At 36.5% G+C, this 25,351-nt stretch overlaps 1 protein-coding gene across 1 annotated transcript; it reads left to right on the top strand.

Moving 5' to 3' along the window:
* Positions 1–18,254: 18,254 nt before the first annotated feature.
* LOC130469382 (uncharacterized) lies at positions 18,255–19,064 on the top strand. The gene is made up of 2 exons (XM_056838648.1): positions 18,255–18,434; positions 18,513–19,064. Exons 1-2 carry the CDS (start codon positions 18,255–18,257, stop codon positions 19,062–19,064), a joined length of 732 nt encoding a protein of 243 aa, XP_056694626.1.
* The last annotated feature ends 6,287 nt before the right edge of the window (positions 19,065–25,351 follow it).

Here is a 25,351-nt window from a genome sequence, read left to right on the forward strand (position 1 = left end):
TCCGTATCAGGGTTCTAAACTTCTAGACGTTCTAACTAGAATTGAGTCCAAATATACTACTTATACGTACTACCTCCGTTTTAAAATGATCTTTACATTTTCTATTTTAGTCTGTTTCATAATGTTCTTTACATTGTGTATTATATTACTTTTGGACATAAAAACTTGATATCTTATCCCTCTTACCACATATTCTGTACCACTTAAACGTTTACAATTTCTTACCCACATTTCTTACTTTATTCATTTTTTTCTTACACCATCCACCTTTTTACATCGTCACATTTACTTTATCCATGTTTTATTATATTCACACCACTTTATACACTTCTCCACTTTTATCTTAATATTTGTGCAAATGGTAACTGTAAAGATCTTTATAAACAGAGGCAATGTCAATCAATGCATGTAACTCGATCAAAGATCATACCCAACCCGGGTTATTAAGATATAGTAGTACTACATCCGTTTCAAAAAGATCTTTACGCTTTGAAAAATGTGTCTAAAAATCAATACTTTGACCATAAATTCTCACTATTATGTCTATAAAAAATTATCATGAGATATCTTGTTAGATTCGATCATCTCTAAATGTATTTTATAAATATCAATTTTTTATAATTTTTTGTCATACGAAATTGGATATATTAACGGTCAAATATTGCACCGGAGTCCGTGCAAATAGTAACTGTAAAGATCTTTTTGAATCGGAGGTAGTACTACGTAAATATTAACACTACAAGAATTTGTATATTTAATGACAACGTAATAACGATGGGTCAAAAATCTCGTTGTAAAAGCCTTTTGCGACGGGGCTAACAACCAAACAAAGACGGGAACAACCGTCGCAAATGTTTTTTACGACGGGTTAAGGACGAGATTTTTCACAAATGACGGCCCCCTTTCATGAAGGGTTCGCGACAGAAAATCTCGTTATTAATCAACGATTACTGGCCTTTAGTGACGAGATTTTCCGCCGTTTATGATACAATTTCTTGTAGTGTAAAACGTGTGTCAATTCACCGTAATTCAGTGTGTTAGTTTCTTCCCTACATGTTGGAATAGTTAATTCATAAATTATGTGCTGAGTGTTTGGTAAAATTACACCCTTTAACTTGCGCTATCATCGTGTTGAAAAAGTGATGAATCATGAAATATAAATTCGTGCTAAACCTAAAAAGGTTGAATTAGTGCTTAAGTGTGATGTTAGCACTTAGTTATTTTTCTAGTTAGTAAGACTTAAAATAATAAGATTTGCCCCAAAAAGAGGCACAAATGGAGACAAAGCCTCACATAAACGACTTTTATCGTCCATAATCATGCATGATATGAACTTTCCCCCATCAAAGCTTCATTTCTAGTACATACTAAGTATCTCCTTTTCTTTAATTTATACCCATTCTTAATTTTATAGTATTAGTGGGGTCCATGAAATTTAATTAGTAAATACTATAGGTTATCTTAACGTACCAAACCCATATTTTTAAATCAAAATTAATGTACTTTAACCTAATTATCTAATTAATTATCTGATTTATTAGATACTATATGCTTTAATAATGATGAATTAGATGGAAATTAGCTTGTGAATAGACTATAAACGACACCAAATTTAAATAAAGTTCTCATGTTGTCTGATCTGAGGTGCAATCACATACATGGAGGGGCCTATTTGAGTAATTTTGGATATATCTATTCATATTTATAGTTGGCGGTTTTTAATTGGATCGACGGCACCTTTCACAAAGAGAATTTGTATACAAGGGAATAGCTAGAAGGTCATCTACGAAATCGATTAGATAGGCTCCTAGTCGTAACTTGTGACTTTCATTCATCTTGAAGTTTATATTTTGATTATCACAAATCACATTTCTAATATAATGTTTACATCATCTTGTAACCTTGTAGTCCTACAGGACTATAGGTGGAAAAAATATATCCAGGCTTGGGTGCGTGTATAGCTGATTATTAATTGGATGGTGTAATTCAATGGTAAAGGGTTAAATTCATGTTAAAATGTTACTTACTGGACATACCTCTTACATAGTACTTCTTAGTTTTGGTTGATGACAAAGGAAACTTTCTGCTGTTGGTTAAGTGTGGTTGTTGTTTAGGTCCCGAGTTCATATGATAGATAATACTAAGTAGATGAGTTTCAGGGCTGGCTAAGTATGGAGGCAAGTGTGCAAAGCCATGTAGTCAATTTCAGGAGCTATTGTGAAGAACTAGCCATTCTACAAGTGTTGGAACCTGAGTTCCTGTTGTGAGTTCCTCATATACTATGAGGAACCTCGAAGTTCCAGATAAAGAAAAAATGCATGAGGTTTTCAAATGAAGTTTCCAAGAGGTGCAGACAAAAGATACAACATATGAGTTTAGATTTAGGTTTTATGTAAATGTGATAAGGGTTCCTAAAACTTCTCTCTGTATTTTCTCAAAATAAACGTGGCTGCAGTTACTGGAAGCAGTAACAGTAAGTGTGAGTTGAGGGAAACAAGGGAACTAACATAATGAAGACCCTCTATAAAAGGACAAGTAGTTTTACTCTTCAAATCACAACTGAAAATGTTATTTACAAAAAGACCTTAAGAGTTTTTAAAGTGTCAGTTTACAATAGAGTGTGTTCAATTCCATAAGTTCCTTAATACTAACAAGCGTTGTTAAATACTAGGGTTTTACACAGTTAACTCGTAATTTTGGGGTTTAAAGGGTTGAGTGATCCTTGTTAGACTTAGAGTTAAGTCTGAGAGAAAGAGTGTAAAGAAAAGCATGTACAATAATTGAAGGAGATTGCTGTGACAAACTCGATCAGTATTGTATTCGAGGTATTGGCGTATTGCAATTTATAATAGAGTTTGGGGTTTTCCCTTCTTGATTAGTTTGAATAAGTTTCCTCAATTTCATATCTCCCAGTTTCGTTGATCACTGTTCGTTTATTGTTTAATTCCGCAAAAAACTTACCAAAGTTCCTCAAACAATTCACCTCCCTAGTGTTCCTACTGGAATATCAACACTCTCAATAACTCCTTCCAAAAAACACCCAACATTAGTTGATTATTCTAAAGAGATCTCGAATCTCTTTTTTACTATTCAGGGGTCCACATTCCATAATTAATTGTCTTTCCCAACCAAAATTACTCTTCACTTTTCAACAAGAATCAATTCTTGGGGGTGTCTTGGCCAAGAGTTACCTTGAAATAGCTACTCAAGATCCCCTATGTACATGCTCTTATTAGACAAAGTTTTTACTGAAGAGGGTCAATATAAAGTTAAACTTATTGCCTACGGAGAAATTATTTGAAATAAAAATAGTTATGATATAAATAAAAACAATATGTACAAATTCGTACTTACTTGCACTCACCTTAAATTTGCAGTTTTTTTTCTTATTCTTCTTGCTCGTTTATTGGCTTGTCCACTATTTATCCACTATTCGTTCCAAACCGGCTAATATTGATTCATTTCGAAGTTACCCAACACGACATATTTTGAACCTGCACCGACTCTGATCAACCCAACCAGTAACCATGTCTAGGCACAATTGTTGATCAACGCGTGAGAGTGTGAGACACGCATGGTATAGCAAGTCAACCCTAAATGTTGTACTCCGTAACTACGTAGTAGTAATTAGTTCATCCTTGATAATGTAACAAAACCGTCTTTGGTACGTATAATATGTACATGAGCGTAGTCGAGCATGTACAATCTAATTGTTTTTTTTGTATTTTTTGTAAAGAGAGGCACAAATGACAAGTGAAAAATAATATAATTATACGATATTAGATCCTCAAAATTTTACCAAATAAGCTTATTATGAGACATGTGTATGTGTGAAGAAATACTCTATGGGTGGGGAAGGCATTATTTGCATAAGAGAATCAAAGAAAGGCCCCCCCTTTCCCTTAATTCCCAAAATCACAATTTAATTTATTTTACAAAAAATGATGCCACAATACCCAATTAAGCATTGACGTTTATAAAAGGAAAGGGAGGGGGGGACCTTAGCTTGGGGTGAAAAGGGGGGGCCATGGCATGCCAAAATGCCATACCATGTCCACTGCAAGGGTTAACTGCCCTTGGCATAAGGGCAAAGCACCGCTCCCAATTAGGGAGAGGGGACCATATATTCCATTGCCATGCCATGCCATTCAGATTTCAGACTCACTCCACGCCCCCATTTTTATTCTCTCTTAATTTCCATCTTTTGCGTCTAATTCTATCAAGTAGTATCAACTACGGAGTACTCCGTATATGAAACAACTTTCTATGTGAATTGTGAATTGTGAATTGTGAATTGTGAATTGTGAATGTGACTATGTGGGATGATAAATAGACGACTCACTTGTATCTGTCTGTTCCTTTTGTATTTTTACATGCTTTCTTGTACCTACTTTATTGGCCTACCTAGCTTTGAGGTTGTTACTCTGTATGTATTTGATCTATGAGATAATGAAACTTAAGAGTTGATCCGTGTGATTATATTAAAACCAAACACATCAATCAATCAATCAATCAATACCTAGTATTTAAAAAGCAAAACCAATTATCATTCTTTGCCATGTGTCACTCTACTATTTTGTTTTCCATGTGTTTTTCAACTCTCTTTTAAGTGGCCAGTAACTCAATGCACTTCTTGCTCTTCACATTCTCTATTTGATATTTTAATTACAATTCCTCTTGTGCTTCATATTCTCCTTGTAACATACTTCATCCATAAATTCCTTTAAAGTCTATCACTTAAATAATTAGATATTTTAGTTCTCAATTTACAATTCTTAATTTTGATTTTACCTTTCCAATTTAGATTTAACTGGCTTTAGGAAATTCAGTTAGAATCATTTCTACCTCAAAGCCTAAAGTTCAAGATTTATTCCTGCATGTTATTAAAAAAAGGTTTCGTATTAATTTTTTTTATTTCAACTTTTCGTATTATTGATAAACCATATAATTTTTGCTCTTTTAAGGAGAAGGTGTTGTAGAGGAGTTGAAGAGTAATAGGACAAAGGGCGTGAATGATTTTGCAGCATTTCCCTATTGTAGCTATGCACGCCATCCACTAGGTATAAATTATTTTTTATTTGTTGGTCATGTAAATGAAATAAATTTTCCCTACTTCATTAGATTTTTTTTAATCATACTCCAATATCTACAACAAAGGATTAGCAATCTTGTGATATCAATGTCAATGTTAAAATTTTGTACTTCTCATTTTGAATTTTTTGCTTATTTGATTATTTGAGTTCGATGCTTTAGTTTTTTCGGGAAGATTTAAATGTTTTAATTTTGATATAATACCGTTAATTATAGGAAAATGTTGGCTTTGTTTACATAATAAAGGATTTTGCCAAATTGACAATACATAACTTGGACTCAGTTGATATGGCTTAGCAAAGAATTGTATGTTGCTGTAGAAATTGCAAGATTTGGGAATATGCGAGAGATGATATTAATATGTTGTTAAAGGATCTCCTAATTTCCTATTTTTCCATGTTTCGGTTCACTATCTAGATGTATTGTTTTAAATATGACAAATTATGAGATTTATCAACATTGTTGCGTTAACATGCAAAACATGTGAATTGTGAAATGTAATAAATTTGATAGTGATAAATGTTGTACTTGGAGTGGCTACACACGACTAAAACGGGCGATATTACTTTTGGATTTAAGCAAAACACAATTTGATAATTTTGTACTCTAAACTTCAACGCGAAAATCGGTTAATCCCTTAACAACCACGTGGTCTATATTCATAATTTAACGTATTGTACGTAAAGTGTTACTTATAATGGATAGCAATGTCTTTTGGTACAATACTATTTGGCGGATAGAAAATTTAGAAAATAAAAAGGTTGCAAATATATGTACGTATTGTATACCATTGTTACCGTTAATATATATAAAATAAATTATCAAAAATTACATTTTTATCATTTATTGGTGCCTTACGTTACCTTATGTTATGCATAGCCCGTACATCGTACGGGCCAAAAAATTAGTTGTTCTTAATTCACCCATTTAACCATAGTTAATTAATAGTAGTAGGCGAGAATTGCAATTACTTAGAAACATCACAAATAGTAAATTGTTCCAATTTTAAGGTAATGAACCAACTATTCAATCATGTGTTGTTGGCTGCTAGGACTAGTTTTGGTTTATATAGGAAAATAAACTAGTATAATACCCGTACGATGCACAATTTATAATATAAATATTAAATTTTCATGAAATCTAAATTAACTATATTTATGGACAATTAACCAAAATAGAGCTTATGAATATAAATTCTTCTAGTAAAATTTATGATGGATAGATCTATTATTACTCTATTCTGCATCTTCTAGGAAATAGTCTACTTTCAGAAATTAGACTATTTTTGAATTCCAACTCTTTTCCTTAATTTAATTTAACTATTGTTTTTTAAACTCAATACATATTCACAATATGGGCAGAATTCGTTCCATGTAGTGGATTTATGTGAAATTGGTTTATTGATAACGTTTTATGCGGGGTTGCATACATACATTAACTTTTTAAGTAAATTAAGATGAATCAAGTCTTTCTATGAAAAATCTGCATGTAAGGAAGACGTTTTACAATGCAAAATCTATTCAAAGGCAATAATTTTAAAGAAGAAAATATTTATTTGATTCAATTTGTTATATATTCGCTAGATTTACATTTTGTCGCAAATGTCATATGACTCTTTATTAATCAATTAATTTCACCTACAAAAAAAGAAAGTCCAGGATAACTCATTTGGTTGAAAAAATTATGAGAAAATAATAGCCGCTTACGATATCAAATTATAAACCATATGGACATACAAAATATCAAAAATCCGATAGTGAAAAGAAAGTCAGAAAGCCAATGATGGAATAAACTATATTGAATCTTAGGTCACCAAGAAATTGAAAGTAGTAAATTTTCTTATTTTATTTCATTAGATGAGTTAGGAACTTAGGATAAAACCTTGAGCTAGATATTACCGTACTAACTTTGTTAATTTTCAATATCTTGTTATTCATAGATTTCATTAAAAAAAGAAAAAGAAAAAAGTGACGATAAAGACATCCGATCCTGTTTCATCACACATTACATTACAGTTAGCATGCCAAAATTGAGAAACTGCACGACACTAAATAAAAGACGAATTACAAAGAAATGACGCAAAAATTAAAATAGCTACTGTTAATCTGTCACTCTTATCACAGTAATAAATAAATACTTCGTAAAAACTGGAGATTATTATTATTGGGTGGTGGGACAGATCGAGTCAGAGAGCAAGTTTGGCCGGCGGCGGAGTCAGCAAAAGCCGGGAAGACGCTGACCTACGCACAGTATTATTAAGCATGCTTTATTTTTATACAAGTACTATAGTTTTACTCCTACAATACCAACTTACAGTCTTTTTACTTTTAACACATTTTTCTGCCATTCTATTTCTTTTTAATCATCCATCTTCAAAAGAGCTTACCTTTTATTTTTGTTTGCTAATGCCATCACTGAATTATTCTGCTTCGAGTTGGTTTTGGGTTTGCCGGTTTGGGTGGTTCGTTAACTTATTCAACTTTTTATACAATTTGGGGTTAAAACTTAAAAGAGCCAACTATTTTTCTGTCTCGTGTCAGTTTATATTTATCATCTAATCTTTCTGAATCGATCTATGTTTTTTTTAATTTGTACAACAACTTTTGTACCTTTAATTTTTAAGAGAATGTACTCCGTAAAACATAAAAGATGATCGAATGCTACTATGTACTCCGTACGTAATACCTTGTACGAGTTGTACCTATGGAATTATGTTTGGCTTAATGTTCAAAGTACTTTGAGGATATGTGATTAAATCTCTATATAGACTGATCGGGATAGATGGATTCATGGAGATTCTTCTTATTATTACTTCGAGTAAATTTGACATGCAAAGGCAAACATGATAGACGCATTAACCTTGATAAAGATATTGATTTGATGGAGATTAAAAAAAAGTAACTTTTATATTTAATTAAGTTCCGGTCTTTAATATGATCTACTCATCTATACCTAGTCTATAAAAACTAAAACCATAGATGATAATGAGACATGTGTCATCAACTCATTGTCTCATCATCAATCTCTTCTTTTTTTTGTTAATTAAAATAGAGAAAACTCAAAAGATATCAATATTAATGTGTACTTGTATTAAAAGATGGAAAATCCAAAAGACTTCTCATCAAAAAAAGAAAAATAAATAATCAAAACTTAATGACCTAACTTAAATGGTTATTAATACCATAACCTTAACAATAAACAATAGTACTTATGAGTTAATAGTCTTTTTAAATTGTTAACTAAAAATAATCATAAGAAACTAAACATTTTCTTCATCAGCGTCTCATGTTTCACGCACTTCTTATAAATTGACTAACAATCATTTTTTTGTTATATCATTTACACAATCAACTCTATATCATCTACATTTTCAGAAGTATGTGCATTTTACTTAATTTATCTATTCTCTTTTTCTATGGCTAAGTTTGAATTTTCGCCAATTTATTATGATTATTATATTAACGGTTTGTTTTGCTATTGACATTATGTTATATGTTACGTTATCATCATCGTTGATGGTTCCTTCTAAATGTTGTTACATTAATTTAGTAGTAATCTTAACATATACAAAATGTGGTTCTATGTATTTATATATTCGTGTCTTACACTAAGCAAAAATTTACGGATGCGCAAAAATAATTTAAAAGATCATAATACCTAAAGTTATTATATTTTGACTAATGCAAATTCGTATAATTTTACAAATGTTCCCGTGCATTGCGGGTTCAAATGCTAGTTTATATAAAAAAAGTTTCCTAAAACTCATGATAAATAAGTAGTACTCCGTATCACAATATCACATCACGTGTGACTGAAGTATTTAACAAGCCTTTAAACCTTTCCTCGCCTGAAAAATGTGGCCATCAAACTTAGCCTAGCTACGATCTATCACCTAAAACGCAGAGTTACATTTGATCAACCATTTAATATATACTCCCTCCGTCCCGGAATATTCGACACGGTTTGACCGGCACAGAGTTTAAGGGATTTGAATTGACTTATTTAATTTAATAGGTGGTAGTTGATAGTGGGGTATTATTTTAATGTAGTTAGTGGGAGGTGGGTTAAGAGGTGGGGTTGGGGGAGAGTAGGGGTTGAATTTTTAATTATTTTTTGTATGGAGTAGGGGGTAGGTGGGTTAATAGGGGTGGAGTGAGAAATAATATAATATTGTTAGAATATTTCCATTTTTAGAAACAGGTCAAGTATTAAGGGACGGCCCGATAAGGAAAACAGGTCAAGTATTCCGGGACGGAGGGAGTACGAAGTACAGCTTTATAGTTTAATTTATCATCCTCTTAGCCTATAACTCAAATTGATCCCGTAAAAAACTCCAACCGAGAACATAATAAAAGGAACAAAAAAAAACTACTACTTTCTCCGTTTCATATTAGTTGTTACACTTCTAAACCTCACAACTATTATATTGCCTCTTTCTTTCACTAATTTTTTTTGTCCGCATACCCTTTCTCATTCAATTAAAAAAAAAAAAATACGTACATCACTAACTCCTACTGTATTACATCTATATTTTCAATAAAATAACAATTGTTAACCAAATAATCAATCATTACCTAAAACTTTGTGCAAAGGTGATAACGAGTACTCCATTTGTTTCAAAATGTTTGTTACGTATGGATTTTGGCACGTTTATTAACGTATAATTAAGATTCTTTTTTTTTTTAATTTTAAATGTTCTAGATTTCATTAATTTTAAATGTTCTAGATTTCATCATAAATCTGATTCTATCTTTTCAAATTCTGACATTTATTACTCTCTTTGAATATAGTGCAAATCTGCTTTCATTTTTTATTAAAAAAAATATATACCTCAATCCACTAATCATTGAAACAACCAATAAGATTGTTTTATCATCAAAATGAACCAATAATTAAAAAATCACACGGATTGCTAACTTGTAATAATGTGACTTTTGGTTGTATGAGATTTATTGAAAAGTTGGACCAAAGAAATAAAAGTTGGCTCAAAAAATAATAATAGTAACAAGTTTATAAATAGAAAGATTCTTTATGTAACAAACATTTTGAAACACTATTAAAGGAATACGTAACAAATATTTTGAAACGGAGGGAGTAATTTATAAAGAAGAGAGTAATATTTAAAAACGGATGGAACAGTACTCCCTCCGTTTCTTTTTGTTATTTACGTTTTTCTTTTTGGTATTTCAAAATGTTTTTTATATTTCTTTTTATATTATCACATAAATGTTTTAAAATTCTATCAAAATTTGTGTCCAATGATTATTTTAATCAATTAAATTCATAGGGTCATTTAATCTTTCACATTTTTCCATTTGGACATTGAATTTTTCTCATTTTTCCAATATAGAATTTTGATAAAAGTGAAAACATTATAAATAAACGTAATTTATCTTGTTTAATTAAAAAAAAATAGATGAATCTCAATGTATATTAATTAGTCATTAATAAACGTATAAAAAATCAAACGTAAAGAATAAAAAGAAACGGAGAGAAAATGTTACCGAGTACGGAGTAAAAACTTTCGTGAACGGAAGCTGGGGTGAAAAGTGAAAAGTACTCCGTGCAAATTGAGTGGGGATATATACGTAGACGTGTAGACGGTAGACCTTCCATTCCATTACAGTAGTACTTGGCTGACATGGCTGTGAAAGAGAATCAAAAAACTTCATCAGGTGGTCCTCACGAGCTTATTTCTCCACGTGTACAATTGCAATTCGCAAAAGAAGGCGCGTGACAGTGAAAGGGCCCCACCTGAGTGGTCCATGAGTTATACTGGCGCCGCGTGTCCTCTTGTCCCCAGCTTCCACGTCGTTGTTCCGCGAGTGGCGGAGTGTACCAACGCAATATGTGGACCCCGTTTTTCTTCCTCACCTCTTTTGTTTTTTTATTTACCACTGTCAATTTGACATTTTTGCGTGCACCTGTGCAAACTTTGACCATATTACCCTTGTCATTTTAAAATATTCTAGCATAATCCAAACGTAACAAATATTTTGGAACGGAAGGAGTATTTTGTAATCTAAGATAATCCAATTTTTTTGGATATAACAACTCGTGTTCACCTTTAGGGTTAATTCGAATTTGTAACGAATTTTCGAAGATAATCCAATATAAGTATATTTGTCATATGAATTTAATCCTTACGAGTAAAAGAGAGAAATAATGAATGGGTTTATTGGCGATAAATGTTTACTTGAGAGTTGAGAATAAACAAGTTGAAATGTTGTTTACTTATGAGGATATAATGAGGATAAATGTTAGACAAATAAATAAAGAGTTTTAAAATAGATTAATAAAAAAAATAATCCAATACGAAAAAAAGACTAACATTCAAGGACGGAGTGAGTACTCATTGATGGTCCCCTTCATTTTTTTTTTTTTTTTACATAAACTCTTTATGTCTCTTTTTGGAGCATTTCTGACTTTATCTCCAAGATTAACACATAACGTATTCAAATGGCAGACTGTCAGTTAAGATAAATAAAATGAATATCAAGTGTATTAGTTAACCTTCTGCCACTTACCCTCCATCATCTATGCCTTTTCACACTTCACGCAAACAACGATGGCGAGAGCTTCACTCCACAGCCCACCATTCCACCACTCTCCACATCGGGGGAGTTTGGCAATTGGTTGTTGGTGGTGGGTGTTTTACTTGGTTGGTTTGACTGGTTGTTGTAATTGGTTTTTCTGTTAGTTGTTTGACTTATAAAGATGTTTGGTAAACTCATTTGTTGGTGATTACTATATAAAATGACATTTAACGACACTATTATGTTTTACCATCCATTTATCATATTCTTATAAATTAATTAACCAATTTAATTAGTAGTTATGCAAAAGAAAATTTTAATTAGTAGCTAAATTAGTTATTTAATAAATTATTAAATAATTTAACTATTAAATTAATAAAAAATAAACGAATAAAATTAGTACTAAACATAAATTAATAATTATAAAAATAATTAATTACGGATACTTCAATTTAAATAATCATTAAATAGTTACTAATTAGTATTATTTAAAAATGATTACTATGAATTAGTAATTATCAATGTTAATGCGTGGTTAATCATTAATTACTTCGTATTAATATTTATAAAATATTTAATTAGTAATAAAAAAATTATTAACTAAAGTCGGTAATGAATTAAGTTAATTAAGTACTTAATTTAAAATAATCATTAATTTAATTGGTTTATTAATTAGTACTCCCTTTGTTCCTTTAAGTTGTTCCTATTTGGTGTTTAGGGTGGAAATTAAGAAAATGGAATCTTGTAATGATTGGGTGGAAGAGTAATGATTAGGTGTAAGAGAAAGTAATAAAGAAATGAATGAGATAGAAGTTATTTATACGGAGTATTAAAGTAATAAAAAAATCATAAAAGTGGGATTGGTGGGTGAATGAGGAAATGTGAATGAATTTAATAAGGGACGGTGGGTAAATTTATGGTAAAAAGTCATATCCAAAAATAGAAACAGGAAGATCAAATAGGAACGTTATTTATGGAAACATGAAGAACATTTAGGAACGGAGGGAGTACTTCGTAGTAATTAAAAAATTATGAGTGTAATAATTTTTAATTGCTATTATTATTAATAATTATTATTAATTGTTAATTAGTGAAAAAGTAAGGATAGAAAAGTAATTGGAAAACTAAAAAGGCAAAAGCCATACAAAAAAGCTAGTAAGACTAGCTTTTCATTTTTTGCAGAATAAGTTGCCTTTTCGGCCAACCAAAAGTCACTTACAAAACACTTTTTTGGCTGTTTGACCAACATATGAACAATGGTGAGTTTCTAGTGACTCACAAGTCACAACACCCTTTATCCTCTTTGTGGGTAACCGCATCACTGTAGATAGTGTCGGTATGAGGTTGCAGTGACTGCTGGGTCACTTACAACCTCGGCCCACGAGCCGTCATCCAACGAAATTTTGACACTTCTCACATACTAGCTTGCTTGATTTTTCTGCCCAACTCCTCCATTAATTGCAACTTATATAATTGATAAATGTAGGAGAGAGAGAGAGAGTTATGAGGATGTTCACCATTGTAGAAAAATATAAAATCAAAGGTGATTCATAATGGTAACTCAAGATAGTGGAGAATGATTTAGAAGAGAGATAAATTTATTTTGTTAATGAGCAACCTCACCATTGTTCATGCTCTAAAAAGCCAACAACTAAGGTAATGTTCTCTTCACCTTAATTTCACTTATCTTATCTTATATTATCTTATCTTATTGGCTCTGAACTTATCTTATTTTATTTCATCTTATCTTAACTTATCTTATCTTATTTTATCTTATCTGAATTTATTGACCATTATCTTATCTTATCATATCTTATCTTATCTGAACTTATTGGCCCTTATTTTATTTTATTTTATCTTATCTTATTAGACCTGAAATAAGTGAAAATAAGATGAAGAGAACAGAGCCTAAAAGTTAGTGAAAAAACCAGCAAAATCCCATTTTTCCCAAACACCCCCAATACCAGCATAATCCCATTTTTCCCAAACACCCCCAATACCAGCATACTGGCTCACACCAACACTGCACCACTCCTTTCTTTGCCCTTCGAAGTTCGGTCCTTTTTTCCACGGTTCCACTCCTTCGCGATTTCACTACGAATAATGCAAAAATCAAAGTATTTCAAATAAACTAATAAATAAAATGTTAAGTATTTCGTATAACTTTTGGACTAAGGAATTATTAGCTATTAATGATTAAAATATTAAATTGATAAACTTGATAATCGGAGTACTACGAAATTAATGTACATTTTTTGCTAACATCCCATTTGACAGTCTATAATAAATACGTGTAGTAAAAATGAGTATAAACATAAAAATAGTCTGGTAAAAAAATATCATAACAATGTTATGCATGTATGCAATTGCATTAGTATTACCATCGATGGTCATTGGTATAAATTTACATCACAAGTAGATCTCATCACCACCCTATACGTGAAAATGATTAAGTTTACCCAAACATATTTTTATGCATATTGATGATTCCTATTACATTTTCTCCTCACATGTAAGGAGAAAATGTGAAAGAATACACGATCCATTCAAATGCTCCTCACATGTAAAGAGAAAGTATAAAAAAAATACACGACCCATTCAGATGTGCTCTACCTGTGTCCTTGTACTACTTCTTATAAACGGGCGGTCATGAAAAAAAAAACACTGAAATGACATTTTAGAGTTTTAGGGTACCACTTCTTTCAAAAATGATTTAAATTTGTAATAATGCAACTACAATAAAATAGACGATCGCGCGATCTTATCATATCAGTATGACTCAAAATCTAAAACGTACATTTGCTGCTAATTAAAAAGGCTCCTGATGTGACATCAAGTGGTTGTGGTTCAATCCATGCCATGCTAAACCTCCAAAGGACGAGGGCCCTAATGTCTTTCTTCATTACTCATTTTTAAGCTTAATTAATTCGATTAGTTTAACGTAATCTATAATAATCATGTTCCTTTCGAACAATATGTTATTCCTCGTCAAAAGATACAAAGTAAATAAAAATGCTACCCTCGATCAGTTTCACTAATAAGCGCAACAATGTCATATTTTGTGCTAGTGTCTAGTCCGCAAGTGATCGATGATATTATAATGATTCATACTATTGAGCTTGGAATTTCAACAGTGGTGGAACCACCGGTGTTTTAGGGCGGTGGTCCTTGATCCCACTTGGAATACATTTTTGGAAAATTTGGTAATATTAATCCAACCTTTGGCCGGTTTTCTTTTATTAATCCCACCTAAGCATATTTTTTAATAATCCCAACTTTACTACCCAACGACTTTTATTGGGCTTAAGTGACCGATAACTGGTGAAAAAATCATCGAGATGGTGATGAATTGATGATGATGACTGAATACATCTAGAGAGAGTACTTCCACGTAGGGATATATTACCGCCGACAATAGGTTTATGACGTGTTGGGCCCAATAAAAGACGTTGGGTGGTAAAGGTGGGATTATTAAAAAATATGTCGTAGGTGGGCTTAATAAAAGAAAATCGGCAAAAGGTTGGATTAATATTACCAAATTTTCCTACATTTTTTCCCTTAAACTCCCCCCCCCCCTCTAAAAACACGTAATTTTAGTCAAAGTTTCATCAATTAATAATGACCCTCTAATCTCAAATTTCCGAATCCGCTACTGAATTTCCGACTAATTTTGAGGTAGTAGGTACGTATGATATTTTTGGTATAACCTCATGCATGGTACCGTAGCACATATCTCACATTTTCAAAGCTTTTGTTTTCGCTTATACTCCAGGCTCCAGCTGTTTCGAAATAATAGGGCAGTTTGCTTCTTCACGTCTGTCAATGTAAATGTTTGGTCATTACTGTTGTGTGATCTTTTACGGTGCTGACGTGGCACGCGCTCCTCGGAGGTATCAAATATGACTTGGCACGAACTTCTGGCAACCTGCAAAACAAGAATATTCCCGTAGGAATATTCCCTCCGATGCTTAAGTAAGTATAAGCTAGAGAGATAAGTAATTTGTAGAGAGAAGGCAGAGCAAAGATAAGTTTTTTGTTGGTGGGCAAGAATTGAATGCCCTTTTACCTAGGGATCTGCACTATTTATAGTGCTAGGGTTTCTCGGGAACTGGTCCTGCATGATTGAGTGTTTACGCAAGATTGGGACACGTGTCCTTCATTGGTTTTGGAGGCTTGTTTAGGGCCAATGTGGTCCTCTTAATTGCTTGGGCCTGGGCCCTGTGAAGTTTGAGAAATGCCCGTGGGCAAGCTTTTGGGCTCTTTCTTCTGGGCTTTGATAGTGCAGTCAGGTGACATTCTTTTAGGCCACATCATTTGCCCCTCAAGGAGGATGCCCCTTGTCACTGTGGGGTAGGCTGCTTGATCGAATGGAGCGCCACGTGTGAGGGCTTTCCAGAGCTTAGATTTTCCTTTAAAAGCTTCAATTCCTCTTTCATTTTTCTTTTGTTACTCCAGAGCGATTTTTTCTTTAGAGAGTGAAAGTAAATTTCGTCCTGCCAAAGATATGCTGGTGCTTGCGCTTGAGTGTTCTTGAATTTGATGTCCAGTGTTCTTGAGGGTTTAAAGGATTTGCCAAGACTTCTCATCAGTTTGATCATTTTCTGGTAAGTTTTCTATCAACACCTTGTTGTTTGTATGCTTGTGGGACCTCTCTTGTTTATTGTTTATAGTATTCTGTGGAGGCGTCTTGGGGGTTATGACACCTATCCCTTTCATTCTTTTGCTAAAGTCAGACGTCCTGTCCCTTATGCAGGACGGCATGGCTCGAATTAGACAGACAGCTAACGTGCGTGCATGGGCTGCACCGCGAGAGGGGGACGATAGGGTTCCTTTTTCGAACCCGTCCCAAGGAAGTGGGAGTGGAGTCCGTTCCTCCCATAATACAGGAGACGGGGCCATTAGAACGGCACATTCTCCTAGGAGAAGGAAGAATGTGGCTTCCCGTCCCCGCGTTCCACGCAAGGATTTTGAAGATGATTCCTCTAGCTCCTCAGCCGAGGAGTTTGCAAAAAATCTTCCTCCTATGGTCCGGGGGAAGGAGGAAGTCAATCTGTTTCCGTAGGATATCTTTCCCAGCATGAAATGGTTGCGGTACCTGAGGGAGCAGGGACGTGACTTTGAGCGTTTTCTGCTCTTGCCCCCAGGTTTTAGTCTTAGGAGCCCTCGACCTCATGAATCCGTGGACCAACTCTCCCAAGGAGAGGTAGCCGTTTATACTGCTGCCTTTAGGTTGGGCCTTAGATTTCCATTGCACCCCTTTGTGATGGACGTTTTAGAGGGGTATGACATTGGCCTTGCTCAATTGACGCCCAACTCATGGGCAAATATTTTTGGTTTTATCGCCAAGTGTGCTTTGATCGAGCGGCGTCACCCCTTCCTTTCCTGCTTTCCTTCATCTCGTAGTCATTGCCCCTTCTTCTCGTTCTCCCCAGGGGTGGTTCACCCTCTACAACCGTCGGGGATATAAGACGGTGGTGGGTAAGACCTCTAGTTGGGTTTGGTGGAGGAAGAAGTGGTCTGTTGTCCGAATGGAAGACCTCTCTCTTTCCAGATGTCTTTCTAGGTGGAACCGTCGGCCCCGCTATTTGTCTAGAGCTGACGCCTACCCTCGCCTCTCGTCCAGAGAGTGGGGACAAGTGAAGCCCTTGTTCCAGGCTGAGATGTATCGGCTGTCGTCGAAAAGCCATGCCTGGGTGCCTAATGCTTGGCTTCCCCATGTCGGCCAGTTCACCAATATAGTCTTTCTTTCGGCCGTTGGTCTTTGTTCCTATTTGAGTAGAGGTAGTTCCTCAGTAGATTTTCAAACATTTTTTCTTCCATCTTTTTTTTTTTACTAACCCTTGGCTTTGTAGGTTCTGCCATGGATCGCTTATCTCCCGAAGACAAGGGTGTAGTGGAAGTACCCGCTTAGCTGTCCGAGGTATATACCGAGGACATTCTCAAGGTCGTGGAGGCCAAGAAGAAGGACTCCTCCAAGAAGTCCAGTGAGGGTGCCTCTGGCGACGTCGCCAAGGTAATATATATATATATATATATATATATATATATATATATATATATATATATATATATATATATATATATATATATATATATATATATATATATATTTGCCTCTGTTCATTTCTGGTCATGATTTGGTCACTGATTTCCTTTATCTTTAGGAACCCACCTTGCCGGCTACGAAGAAGCGCCCGGCATCTTCGACGGAGGCTCCTAAGCCAAAACGGCCCTTCTTTAAGAAGATGGGTCCGGCTGACGCTGTCACCAAGCCGTCGGTACCCAAACCGTCCGCTCCTCTGGCTGAGGGGGAGGTTCCTCCTATCCAGACGCCCATTCTTCCTCCTGAGCAAAAGGAGGTTCCTTCCCAAGTGGACACCGAAATGGATGGTACGGCCGGAGCAGCTGCTGACGAAGTAACAGTCGATCAGACTGCGGCGGCTGACGCCACCACTTTGTCCAGAGAGGACAAGGGTAAAGGCAAGGAAACTGAGGCTCCTTCTACTAATAATGCCTCTACTCCTCCTGCAGTCTCGCCAATCGGTTAACGTCTCTGTACTTTAAATCTGTTATATCAGGTTGGGATTTGCACGATGTTTGTTAATCTGGGTGTTTGGTTCAGTTGAGATGTTCAAGCGGATGCGTTGGGCCGAGGTGGCGAGCATCCCTCCTTCTGCCGGTTTTAGCTCAGAGGCGAAGGATAAGATCCTTGCCCATGTGTATGCGGCCATCCCTGAGGAATACGTGAGGTCACTCCCCGGGATTGACTTGAGATTCTTTGGGTCCATTCAGTCTCTCGTCCTTGATGTGAGACACTTACCCCTGGATTTCTGTGGTTATGATTATATGTGTACGCTATTTTTAATTCTATATTGTCTTTGGCAGCTCTTCATTCGCTGTGCCGAGAGTAGGAACTACCGCTTTGATATGCACAATGTGATGCTCAAGCACAAGGACCAGATCGAGAATCATGAGCAATATGCTGAGAAGACAGCCAGGTTGATCAACTTGGACGCGGATAAGAAGATTGCTCTGAAGACGGAAGAGCTGAAGAAGGCCGAGGAGGACGCTGAGAAATATGAAGAGAAGCTGCTGGAACATGAGGGGCGGCTTGCCGTGCTGAGAAAGGAGTACTCTTCCGTCTTAGAACGGGTGACTGATTTCTCTTCCAAGGTGAACGTTCTGGAAGGTCAGCTCAAGGCCATGCAGGAGAAGATCGAGGCCGTGCGCAAGGAGGCTGCAAGCTCTTTTAAGTTGGGCGAGGAGTCCATCTTGGAGAGTGCCCAAAAGGCGTGGGATCAGTATATGGACGGGAAGGATTTTTCCTGGTTCAAACACCGTATCTCCCCCCAGATAACCGTTTTGACGGCTAGGCGCTTAGGCTTAGATCCTCCCGAGTTCGTTAGTGACGGGGAGGAAGACATAGAAGAAGACTAGGTGAACTCTCCTGAAGGCCAAGACGTCCAGGACGGGAGTTCTATTTCCCCTCATCCCTGAGCAGATTTTCTTGTAGTTGATTTAGATGACGCCGTGGGCGTTTGTAATAACTTTGGTGCCTTCTGGCATTTATTTGATTTGGTTTGTTTGCGCTTTGGGCGCTATGTATAAATAGTTTGTGCCGTTGTGCACTGTATTTTAATTCTATCAGTTCGTTACTGATTTCTTAGGAATTTTTCTTTGGGTCCAATTGTTGGACAGAAACCTCAGTGTTTTAGGTGATCAGCCTAATTTGAGGCGTTAATCTAGGCCACTTCTCAGGCCGTCAAACGATTAGTCTATTTAGACGCCATCCAAGGAGGAGGTCTTATGTCTGAATGTTTTGCGAGCCTAATTTGAGGCTCTAATCTAGGCCACTTCTCAGGCCGTCAAACGATTAGCCTTTTTAGACGCCATCCAAGGAGGAGGTCTTAGGTCTGATTGTTTTGCTCTTGTTTGAGTCTTTCATTTTTTGGGCGCTTTTCAAAGAAAAGGCGTCATGCTGGATGTCTAAACCCTTCGTGTTTATTATCACGGGGTACATCCAAACCCCTCGTGTTTATTAGCACTGGGTATTGTTTATTTAGCGGATAGGGACGCCACTTTAGGAATTGTTTTCTGGTGAGTTTCTTTCAACTGAGACTTGTATTCGTCAGATAAGTGTTAATTTACTAAATTGCTTGCTACATTCACCGCGTCTTAGGCGAGTATTTACAGGCCGTTTTGTGGGCTCTGAGTATAATAGCTAGGCCGTTTTGTAGGCTTTGAGTACAATGGTTACCCTAATGATGTTCTACTCTCAGCCACTTTCTTCAATTTTGACCGCTTCTATTTGGACGGGTCCAATTTCTTTGGTGACCTGGGGTTCATCTTCATGCTTTCGTTTTCCTCTGACTTCAGCAGAATCTTGCTTCCATGCTGACGGGTTGAGGGTCGTCAAGTAACAATCCCTACCCTGTTGTTGATCTCCATGTATGGTGCCTATAACTCCATCATCCCACACGAACTTCAGAAGCATCAGATGGGTGACGGCTACAGCCTTGATCTGTTTTAAGGTGGGTCGTCCCAAGATGACATTGTATGCAGTCAGGTCTTTGACAATGAAGAAGTCCACCTCCATTTTTCGCCCATTCTTCCTATCTCCAATTCGAACTGGCAGAGTGATGACGCCAACAGGATGAATGATACTCCCTCCAAAACCAATGATGGGATAGTGAATTCTTTCGATGGTTTTAGGATCGTGTGCTAGGCGATTGAGGCATTCTAGACTCATTATGTCTGACGAGCTTCTCGTGTCTATTAGTATGCGTTTAACTCTCATGTTAGCTATCTTGAATTCAACCACAAGGGGATCATCGTGCGGCGTGGCTATCCGTCCGCCGTCTGACTCACATATTTCAATCTTTGGGAATGGATCCATGGGCGCTTTGGCTGACAGCAACACTTGTCCTAAGCGGCGAGCATAATCCTTCTGTCCTCTCATGGTAGGTCCTCCAGCGGCTGGTCCTCCAGATATGACGGCTACAAATCCTCCGTCGTTGTGTTGTCCCTTAGTTGGCGAGGCAGGGGACTTGTTCCTTTTGTATTGGTTTTTTCCAAAGCCATGAGCATTCTTCTGTAAGTAGTTCTTGAGATGTCCTTTGGAGGCTAGACCATCTAAAGCCCTCTTCAAGCTTCTACAATTCTTGGTTTCATGTCCTATATCTTCATGGAACTGGCAATATAATTTGGGATCTCGAGTCTCAGCAGGAGACTTCATGGGGAAGGGTCGATCAAGGTCGTACCTTGCCCCCACGTCTTTTAGTATGGTGAGAAGGTCTGTGTTGTACTCAAAATATTCCCGTTCTTGCGGTCGTTCTTTCTTGTGCCCAGGAAAGTTGGTATCGTGCTCTTTTGAGAGAGCCCATGTGCCATTTACCCGTGGAGGTTTTCGGTCCACCTTATCCTTCTTCCCGGAGGAGTCTGTTGTTTCTCCAATCCTCCCTTCCTTTGACGCGCTGCATATTTCCGTTGCATGGATAAATGCTTCAGCCTCGTCTAAGACCTCTGCCATAGTCCTTACACTCTTCTTAACTAGGTCAAACTTGAAGGACCCCTTCTTCAATCCCCTGATAAAATTATCAAAAGAGACACCATCTGGCAAATCTGGGATCTGTCCCGCCTCCAGATTGAAACGCTTCACGTAGCTTCTTAGGGACTCGTCCTTCCCTTGCTGGATCCGTCCTAGATGCATGCTAGTTTTCCTTTCTTCCTTGTGTGCCATGAACCTTGTAGAGAACAAAGTCTGTAATTCGCTAAAAGAGGCAATTGATCCTGGGGGCAGCCGTTCAAACCATTTAGACGCTACTCCCTTGAGCGTGGCTGGGAAGTACTTGCACCAAGTGGCTTCATTGGTTCCCTGAACGTACATGTGATGGCGGTATGCAACAAGATGCATGTCGGGATCGGTGGTCCCGTCATAAGCTTCAATGGTAGGAGTTTTTACTTTGGGTTCCTTCGGGGCGTTCATGATCTCGTCAGAGAAAGGGGTACTCATGTGCCTTAACGTCAGGTTGTTGAGTCCTTGCTGAATATGATAAGTTGGTTCACGGCGGTTTGATAGCAGGTGGGGGCGCATGCTTACCCTATGGGGCGTCATCTGGGTCGGTCCACGTGTAGTGGGATAAAATGGCGGGTCTTCCATCACAGGGGTGGACCCGGTGTCTGATAGTTCAGATTCAGCCTCATAGTGTTCTTGACGCCTTGAAGCTGGTCGCAAGATGGCTGGGGGACTTCCCCTAGATGATGGTCGTATGACCGGGTCCCTTCGAGGTAAGAAGGTGGGTGGGTCACGGCCATCTTCCGAGTTCTCAGGCACAGGGCTAACTCCCCTGCTTGTTTGTGGACGAGAACCTTCTCCAGCTCTCCAGACGTTGGACCTGAGCGGCATTCTGCTTATCCGGTTGACGCCTAGACTGAGGGGCCTCTGCGGAGCCGTCCTCTCAGCGCAGTAGATCATCATGTTTTTCCGAATTTCATCTTGCAGTGTAGTGCTCATCTGTTGTCGAAAGGTCTGATTCATTTGCTGTTGGAATCCTGTTAAAATCTCGCGTAGGGAGCCCACCGATACTGCCAAATCTAGATTCTCATCCAACACGACGTCTCGGACGCTAGGGCTTAGATGGCCGCCTGGCGGAGACACCTCGGTTATTGGTTCTTCTTCTACCACCACCTCAGCTTGCGTTCTTCCTGGTGTGTTCCCTGCATTTGCAATTCGATTGGTCTCTTCAATGTGCCGTCTCTCTTCTTCACCAGCATGCTCTCTGTCAGAGTGTAGTTCGGCCATGACACTGTACCACCCCACAGACGGCGCCAAATCTTGTGGGATCTTTTACGGTGCTGACGTGGCACGCGCTCCTCGGAGGTATCAAGTATGACTTGGCACGAACTTCTGGCAACCTGCAAAACAAGAATATTCCCATAGGAATATTCCCTCCGATGCTTAAGTAAGTATAAGCTAGAGAGATAAGTAATTTGTAGAGAGAAGGCAGAGCAAAGATAAGTTTTATGTTGGTCGGCAAGAATTGAATGCCCTTTTACCTAGGGATCTGCACTATTTACAGTGCTAGGGTTTCTCGGGAACTGATCCTGCATGATTGAGTGTTTACGCAAGATTGGGACACGTGTCCTTCATTGGTTTTGGAGGCTTGTTTAGGGCCAATGTGGTCCTCTTAATTGCTTGGGCCTGGGCCCTGTGAAGTTTGAGAAATGCCCGTGGGCAAGCTTTTGGGCTCTTTCTTCTGGGCTTTGATAGTGCAGTCAGGTGACATTCTTTTAGGCCACATCAATTACACTACAAGAAATTGTACCATTAACGACGGAAAATCCCGTTGCTAAAGGCCAATAATCGTTGATTCACGACGGGATTTCCTGTCGCGAACCCGTCATAAAAGGGGGCGTCGTTAATGGAAAATCTCGTCGTTAACCCGTCATAAAAGATATTTGCGACGGTTGTTCCCGTCTTTGTTGGGTTGTCAACCACCTAAGAGTTCGGCCGAACTTCCAGCAGGTTCGGCCGAACTTCCCCTGCTGCATGACAACTTCTCGTAAAATAGTCATAACTCCCTCATTTCTCATCGAAAATGAGCTTATGACTAGGTGTTGGAAAGATATTGAGCCAAGCTTTCACCTCCAACTTGAATCAACTCAATCTAATGAGTAGATCATGAGATATGTCCATTTGAAGTCAGACCTTCCACTATAACACCCTAACATCCTTCAAGGAAGATTCGAGGCACACATAACAGATAAGATTGTTAGGAGTTTAGTGGAAGATAATAGTCTCAATTTTAATGCGTATATTCAGTCGCAAAAGTATACGAATTATAGTAGTATAAATATTATGAAGGCAAAGTAAAACAGAGTACTAAAAAGAGAAGAGATAAGAAGGTTAAATTAATTAGGGTGTATTCTCTTCCCCTTTTAATAACACATGAACTTATATGATCCAATTGATACTTATTAGACCGGATATATACTCCACAACTTATTAATCTGATTGGACTTGATTGTAATAATTTTGACCTTATTGAAATTTATTGGACGTCATTGATGTGATTGAAACTTATGTGAATGCATTTAATAATTTATTAGACTTAAAACTTATTTAAATAAGTTGAGTACTCAACCTTAGTGTATGTTGCTAAGGTGGCCAAATACTTACTGTATGCATATTAGTTTATTTTTTAGGACAATGATAAAGGTCGCAAGTTGCACAACATTTAGGGCTCGTTTGGTTGACATAGGAATTTAATTCCTATAGGAAGTTGTAATTCAAGGGAAATTATTTCCCTTGTTAAATTCATGGGAATTTTCTTAATTTGTTTGGTTGACAATATGGGAATTTATAATTCCCATGAATTTTGATTGACCAAGGGGGAGCTAGGTAATTAACTTCCCATGTTTTGTAGGAATTCCAACTTCCCATGAATTCCAACTTCCTCCATTTTTACTTTTTTATGTCAACCAAACAACTACACTATCTATAAATTCCCATGAATTCCCACTACCCCATTTTTAATTGTCAACCAAACAACCCCTTAGTTGTCGCAATCTTACGTGTCACAGTTTAATTGGTACATATAGACGTCACGTAGGCTACGTGTCATCATAATATTTTTACTACCAATGCAATATTTGTACTATGAAAATATGTAAATAAGGTAGTCGATATGAAAACGGAAACAAATAAGAATATTAAGATTTTCCTACCTTTTTTTATAACATGTATAATATATAATATAAGTTAAATATTTTAATTATCAATTTAAATCATGACACATAAGCATCCTATGTCATCATTGTGACACGGCTTAAAAGTCGCATGTTGCGACCTTTATCATTTTCGTATTTTTTATAGTAATACACAACTTATTTTGAGTCGAACGATGTAATTTTTACGTTATTGATGTTGTAACTTTTGTGTAAAATCTTGTGATACTTGTAAGATCGACCATATCTATTAACAATAAAATCATACTCCCTCATTCTCTATTTGTTCTTCATAAAAAATTCTAATCAGGAAGAAAAAAAAAGGAGGGGGTAATTGTTAGTAGAAAACCTATTACTATTAACAATAAATTGTAATTATTTGATCGACAATAAGATCACAACTTTCTAATAATAAAGTATAACTAATGTATCATAAAGTTTAACTGTAGCTTTATACGGAGTACTATAAGACGGTATTAATTAAAAGTTTGAATTATTCATGTGTGTAAATATATGAGTTAGTTTAACAATGATTTAAGAAATTGTTCTTCTGTAGGTCATAATCACTGAAAAGTTATAGTCATCATCATCTATTATTAAAAGCGACTACACTTGTTTAGAAGTAATTAGTTGTTGGACCGTGCTATAGCGCGCACGATCTCCCAAGGTATATAAATTTATTTGCAGAAATATTAAGTAAAATATTGACATTTACAAATTTACATTAAATATAATGCTAAAAACGCAATGCTAAAGTTCGATTTGCATGTAATTAATAATATGAAATCATACATATGTTTACAATATTTGTGTCATTGATATTGTAGCATTCCACAAGCAACATTGATATGAGAGACGAGAGGGCGGAGGAAAGATAGGTTAGATAGAGTGACGGGAGAAATTCGGTGGAAGGGTTGTTGGGTTGCCAGCAAAAGGAAGAAGACAAGGCAAAATAGAAAAAAAGGAGACAAATGGTAGCAATATGACCAAGAGTATAA

The sequence above is a fragment of the Spinacia oleracea genome, chromosome 1 (assembly GCF_020520425.1).
Source record: "Spinacia oleracea cultivar Varoflay chromosome 1, BTI_SOV_V1, whole genome shotgun sequence".
NCBI lineage: Eukaryota > Viridiplantae > Streptophyta > Magnoliopsida > Caryophyllales > Amaranthaceae > Spinacia > Spinacia oleracea.